Consider the following 6649-nt stretch of genomic DNA (forward strand, 5'->3'; position numbering starts at 1 on the left):
TGGAGGTGACGGCAGCCTTCTGAGGGCAGTCAAAGCGTCGCTGCTGCCCCCTGGCGGCCGGGCGCGGAACCGCTAGTCTCTCACACGGCTTTAAGCGGGAAAGCGCGGCGGTATTCTGCTGTTGCCAGGTGAATTAGGCGCAGAACTTCTAGACTCACACGGCTTTAAGCGGGAAAGCGTGGCGGTATTCTGCTGTTGCCAGGTGAATTAGGCGCAGAACTTCTAGACTCACACGGCTTTAAGCGGGAAAGCGTGGCGGTATTCTGCTGTTGCCAGGTGAATTAGGCGCAGAACTTCTAGACTCTCGCACGGCTTTAAGCGGGAAAGCGTGGTGGTATTCTACCGTTGCCAGGTGAATTAGGCGCGGAACTAAGCGGCAGGTTCACATACTGGCACAGAAGACTGATTTTTCAAAGGAAATTTGTTTTCAACGTTCCACACGTCCTCGCGAGTGAAGGTCTCGCGTGCTAGTGCACGCTGGGTAATGTAGTTCAGCCGTTAGAACCATAATTAATAACGCCGCTAGAGAGCGCACAAAGCTCAGTGGGTACGGAGGAGCGTTCCAAATCTGAACAGAATAAACCTTCCTGTTGTCACGGTAACACCACCCCAGCCCCGTCTGGCGGAGCTGCAGGGACCGGGCCTGTTCTGTTGACTCCGGGTGTCGGTTCGTCTCTCCGGTTCGCGGGATGAAGCCGACACCGTGACCAACGCGCCCGTTCGTGTCGCTCCCTCCTGCCGGCGCAGGCATGAGGAACCCCGCGGCTCAGCTGGTCCTGGCCTCGCTGCTGCTCCTGGAGGTGAGTCTCGTCCAGATCTTTGTTCCCTCACAGGAACCTGGAGCCCTTTAACCCGCTGTCTGGTTCTACTGGGAGGATGTCGGACTCGGAACATCTGGGTCAGGTCTGATCCGATTCTACGTTAATTCATCAAAAAATAATGACACGAATGTGGGACTAAAATTAGAACAGTCTGAAACAAATAAAGTCCGACTGAAGTAGCCAGGTTGGTGCCACCTTTTGTACTTGTTTGTAGAAGTAATCAGATTACTACAGACTACAGTTCGAGGAATCCGATTACTGTCTGTGGTTTTATTTTTGGACTCGTCCTGCCACTCCTTTATCTCCACACTCATGTATTATTTATCTCTTTATCATTATTATTTCATCCAGCTCAACGTCGTGAGAAGAGCGAGTTTAAAGCTCCAAATGATTCCGATGGTTTCAAACTCTGATATTATGGTAATATCCAGTCTTTTAAAAATAGTATTATTCCATAGTCGGATCTAAATTTCACCTGTGATCTCTCTCTCTCTCACACACACACACACACACACACACACACACACACACACACACACACACACACACAGAACACTGGTTGTGCAACCCTCTGAGCTCTCATTAGACAAACACAATGAACCAAGCTGCTAACGAGCTCGGGAAACTTCGGATTCCACAAGAATGAACTGGAAAATACAAGTGATCAACTAGGATCAAGTTCATTCTTTTGGAATCCAACGTTCCCAGAGCTCGTCAGCAGGTTGGATCCCTCTGGTCCTCAGAACACCCTAAAACATGAATTATGTTCTTTTTCATGGGAACAGTCTCAGAGCATAAAAACCCTAAAGAACCCAAGTTCTTAGATGTTGCCACTTCAGCTGGTGTTGACGTGACAACCACGATCTCTTCTTCTGAGGCTCCAACTGCCTCCGGCCCTGCACCTGCACGTCCTCCATTCATTGATTATTGATTTGTTAATTGATTAATTGATGTTCAGAAACAGGAGTGCCTTTTATTTGATTGAGGAAGGATCCAGATCAGTTATGACCACTGTCCACAAAACCACAGCCTCCCTCCTCACCCCATCATCCCAGTGAACAGGTGAACCAGTGAACAGGTGAACTGATTCACTTCCTGCTCCCAGACCGCACCCCCGTGTCATGTGATCGCGGCACCAACACCCAACACAGGTCCTCTCCTGAAACGGTGACCATCTCTGAACATGACAGAACAAGAAGACTCCGCACCCCAGACAGATGAAAGGGCGCCAGTCATGTGGCTTTGATGTAGTGGAGCATCACCGGTGCACTGTGACCTGCACGTCTACCACGTGATGATACTAATGATGTATATATATGTCATATATGTACTGTGGGCACTCATACCGGATGGCCTTCAGGCTCTCAGGCTGAGCCAAACACCCGTGGATCAGAATGGACCCTTCAGGCTGGTGATGCTGCTGGTCTGTGCTCCACTCTGGAATTGTGGGTAATGACCTGTCTCTTCTTCTCTTCCAGTGTGTAGATGCCAAAAAGTACTGCTGGTATTTTGATGGTGGATACCCCATCTACTTCATGTATGTACACAACCTCACAACAGCCCCAATAAACCCCGTCAGGTCTTCTTGTGTTGAAGCGCCTCACAGCTGGAGTTTAGGATGTTCTGGTGACACGTGCATGCGTTAGGGTTAGGGTTCTAGGGGACGTCTGCACCACCCTCTCAGTCTGGAGGCTCTTCTTGTGATGCTCAATCATTTTAACGTGTTTATCTGATGTCCCGTCAGTTTCATGAGCCACCCTGTGATTGCAGCTGCCGCTCCTATGAGGACTGGTTAGGGTCAGGGTTAGGGTTAGGGTTAGAGCTAGCATTACGGTCAGGGTTAGGGTTAGAGGGCTAGGGTCAGGGCTAGGGCTAGGGTTAGGGCTAGGGCTAAGGTTAGGGTTAGGGTTAGGGTTAGAGCTAGGATTAGGGTCAGGGTTAGGGTTAGAGGGTTAGGGTCAGGGCTAGGGTTAGGGTTAGCGCTAGGGCTAGGATTAGGGTCAGGGCTAGGGTTAGGGCTAGGGTTAGCGCTAGGGCTAGGGTTAGGGTCAGGGTTAGCGCTAGGGCTAGGGCTGATGTCCCGTCAGTTTCATGAGCCACCCTGTGATTGCAGCTGCCGCTCCTATGAGGACTGGTTAGGGTCAGGGTTAGCGCTAGGGCTAGGGCTAGGGTTAGGGTTAGGGTCAGGGTTAGCGCTAGGGCTAGGGTTAGGGTCAGGGTTAGGGTTAGGGTTAGGGCTGATGTCCCGTCAGCTTCATGAGCCACCCTGTGACTGCAGCTGCCGCTCCTATGAGGACTGGTTAGGGATAGGGTTAGGGTTAGAGCTAGGATTATGGTCAGGGTTAGGGTTAGGTTTAGGGCTAGGGTCAGGGTTAGGGTTAGGGTCAGGGCTAGGGCTAGGGTTAGGGCTAGGGTTAGGGCTAGGGTTAGGGTCAGGGCTAGGGTTAGGGCTAGGGTCAGGGCTAGGGTTAGGGCTAGGGTTAGGGCTAGGGCTAGGGTTAGGGTCAGGGTTAGGGTTAGGTTTAGGGCTAGGGTTAGGGCTAGGGTTAGGGCTAGGGTTAGGGTCAGGGTTAGGTTTAGGGCTAGGGTCAGGGCTAGGGTTAGGGTCAGGGCTAGGGTTAGGGCTAGGGCTAGGGCTAGGGTTAGGGTTAGGGCTAGGGCTAGGGCTAGGGTTAGGGTCAGGGTCAGGGTTAGGGTTAGGGCTGATGTCCCGTCAGTTTCATGAGCCACCCTGTGATTGCAGCTGCCGCTCCTATGAGGACTGCTGTAGGACCCGCTGCTGCGTCAGGGTGCTGTCCATCCACAGGCTGTGGTACTTCTGGTGAGTGGGGTCAGCAGCCAGTCGGCCACTGGGTCAGTCAGGATGCTTCTGCCATGTCTCCTGGGTTTCTCCAGGGTGCTGCTGATGGCGGGAGTGCTGTTCTGCTGCGGCGCTGGATTCTTTATCCGCAGACGGATCTCCCCCTCACCTCTGACAGACGAACCCACCTTCAACGTGTCCTTTACCCGATGTCAGGTTACCACCCCAGGTACGGTGACCTTTGTCCAGAGGTCAGACAGAGGGAGCGGCAGAATCAGGACGTGTGTGCATAGATGAAGGGAGCGGATATACTAGCATGGCAGGGTATAGCATGGTATAGCATGGTATAGCATGGTATAGTGTAATAAAGTATAGCATGTTATATTGTAGGATTGTATATTGTACTATGTTATAGTATAGCATGGTATAGTACGGTATAGTGTGGTCACTGGTATGGTATAGTGTGGTAACTGGTACGGTATAGTGTGGTCACTGGTATGGTATAGTGTGGTAACTGGTATGGTATAGTGTGGTCACTGGTATGGTATAGTGTGGTAACTGGTATGGTATAGTGTGGTCACTGGTATGGTATAGTGTGGTAACTGGTATGGTATAGTGTGGTCACTGGTATGGTATAGTGTGGTAACTGGTATGGTATAGTGTGGTAACTGGTACGGTATCGTGTGGTAACTGGTATGGTATAGTGTGGTAACTGGTATGGTATAGTGTGGTAACTGGTATAGTATAGTGTGGTAACTGGTATAGTATAGTGTGGTAACTGGTATGGTATAGTGTGGTAACTGGTATGGTATAGTATGGTAACTGGTATGGTATAGTGTGGTAACTGGTATGGTATAGTATGGTAACTGGTATGGTATAGTGTGGTAACTGGTATGGTATAGTGTGGTAACTGGTATGGTATAGTGTGGTAACTGGTATGGTATAGGTAACTGGTATGGTATAGTATGGTAACTGGTATGGTATAGTATGGTCACTGGTATGGTATAGTGTGGTAACTGGTATGGTATAGTGTGGTAACTGGTATGGTATAGGTAACTGGTATGGTATAGTGTGGTAACTGGTATGGTATAGTGTGGTAACTGGTATGGTATAGGTAACTGGTATGGTATAGTGTGGTAACTGGTATGGTATAGTGTGGTAACTGGTATGGTATAGGTAACTGGTATGGTATAGTGTGGTAACTGGTATGGTATAGTGTGGTAACTGGTATGGTATAGTGTGGTCACTGGTATGGTATAGTGTGGTAACTGGTATGGTATAGTGTGGTAACTGGTATGGTATAGTGTGGTCACTGGTATGGTATAGTGTGGTAACTGGTATGGTATAGTGTGGTAACTGGTATGGTATAGGTAACTGGTATGGTATAGTGTGGTAACTGGTATGGTATAGGTAACTGGTATGGTATAGTGTGGTAACTGGTATGGTATAGTGTGGTAACTGGTATGGTATAGGTAACTGGTATGGTATAGTGTGGTAACTGGTATGGTATAGTGTGGTAACTGGTATGGTATAGTGTGGTAACTGGTATGGTATAGGTAACTGGTATGGTATAGTGTGGTAACTGGTATGGTATAGGTAACTGGTATGGTATAGTGTGGTAACTGGTATGGTATAGGTAACTGGTATGGTATAGTGTGGTAACTGGTATGGTATAGTATGGTAACTGGTATGGTATAGTGTGGTAACTGGTATGGTATAGTGTGGTAACTGGTATGGTATAGGTAACTGGTATGGTATAGTGTGGTAACTGGTATGGTATAGTGTGGTAACTGGTATGGTATAGGTAACTGGTATGGTATAGTGTGGTAACTGGTATGGTATAGGTAACTGGTATGGTATAGTGTGGTAACTGGTATGGTATAGTGTGGTAACTGGTATGGTATAGTGTGGTATACATTCTCTGGAGACGATGTGATCACCAGAACACTTGAGATCTACTGAAGCCTTTCTTCAGTCTCCCAGCAGCCAGGAAGTCTGCAGGAGCTGAATGGTGGCCCAGGTGGAGCCCCCACAGCTCCAGGCACACAGCCGGGCGCTGCACCCAAGATGATGGCCTTCTACCCCCCCCCTCCGTCCTACTGCAGCCCCCCACCTCCGTCCTACTGCAACCACCCACCGCCATCATATGAACAGGTGTTTCAGAATAACAAGAAGAAGTGAAGAACGAGGAGCTTCCTGTGGACACCAGGAAGAAACACGGCTGTTTTTAGGTTTCATTTCACCATTCAAGGCTCTCCTGAGCCACATGTCAGTCCTGGTTCAGGTCTGGACTTGTGTGATGGAGCAGGAACCGGTCTACGCTCCCAAGAACGTCCACGTGTTGAAATGATGATTTAAATCAAAGTTCTCTAAACAAACTGTGCTTCAGAGCAAAGTTCCTGTTCATCATTCTGCTGCCATGAAATTCAGTTTTTAACAGATTTCATCACAATGGGAAATTTGTGAGGAAGCGGTTCTGGTTCTGGTTCCCATTAGGCTGGTACCAGAAGCCATGTTAACACCTTTCTTTAAATGTGTGTGTGGACACATGATGATCTGGTGTTTGTTATAAAACAGAGGTGGAGGGTCCGTTTGGTAGTTTGTCAGTGTTTAAGCTGTGAAGATCAGATGTTCTCCTCAAGGCTGCTGCTGACAGGCAGGAGTCACCAGGTGGTCACCATGTCAATAAACCAGTGTTTGGATCTCAGCTGGCATCTGGTCTCATTACTGGCTGGTCCACTCGGGTCAGAACCTCCAGGTGGTCACCATGTCAATAAACCAGTGTTTGGATCTCAGCTGGCATCTGGTCTCATTACTGGCTGGTCCACTCGGGTCAGAACCTCCAGGTGGTCACCATGTCAATAAACCAGTGTTTGGATCTCAGCTGGCATCTGGTCTCATTACTGGCTGGTCCACTCGGGTCAGAACCTCCAGGTGGTCACCATGTCAATAAACCAGTGTTTGGATCTCAGCTGGCATCTGGTCTCATTACTGGCTGGTCCACTCGGGTCAGAACCTCCAGGTGGTC

At 49.1% G+C, this 6649-nt stretch overlaps 1 protein-coding gene across 3 annotated transcripts; it reads left to right on the plus strand.

Annotated features, from left to right (window-relative positions):
• Nucleotides 1-62: 62 nt before the first annotated feature.
• On the plus strand, nt 63-6518 carry vopp1b (VOPP1 WW domain binding protein b). 3 transcript variants are annotated; one of them, XM_029831953.1, is made up of 7 exons: nt 63-800; nt 1173-1241; nt 2300-2358; nt 3565-3642; nt 3717-3850; nt 5597-6291; nt 6380-6518. In XM_029831953.1, exons 1-6 carry the CDS (start codon nt 750-752, stop codon nt 5800-5802), a joined length of 597 nt encoding a protein of 198 aa, XP_029687813.1. In that variant the 5' UTR covers nt 63-749; the 3' UTR covers nt 5803-6291; nt 6380-6518. The 3 variants fall into 3 exon arrangements, with proteins under 3 accessions (XP_029687813.1, XP_029687814.1, XP_029687815.1); XM_029831954.1 differs by lacking the exon at nt 6380-6518 and having other exon boundaries at nt 5597-6329; XM_029831955.1 differs by lacking the exon at nt 1173-1241 and having other exon boundaries at nt 68-800.
• The last annotated feature ends 131 nt before the right edge of the window (nt 6519-6649 follow it).

Source organism: Takifugu rubripes, unplaced genomic scaffold, assembly GCF_901000725.2.
Source record: "Takifugu rubripes unplaced genomic scaffold, fTakRub1.2, whole genome shotgun sequence".
Classification (NCBI taxonomy): domain Eukaryota; kingdom Metazoa; phylum Chordata; class Actinopteri; order Tetraodontiformes; family Tetraodontidae; genus Takifugu; species Takifugu rubripes.

Bases quoted from the DNA above. Each gene is read 5' to 3' on its own strand.
- vopp1b (XM_029831953.1), top strand. From the start codon at position 750: ATGAGGAACCCCGCGGCTCAGCTGGTCCTGGCCTCGCTGCTGCTCCTG. The intron at 1,242-2,299 runs GTAATATCCAGT...CTTCTCTTCCAG, and splicing joins TTTCAAACTCTGATATTATG to TGTGTAGATGCCAAAAAGTA. The intron at 3,643-3,716 runs GTGAGTGGGGTC...GGGTTTCTCCAG, and splicing joins CACAGGCTGTGGTACTTCTG to GGTGCTGCTGATGGCGGGAG.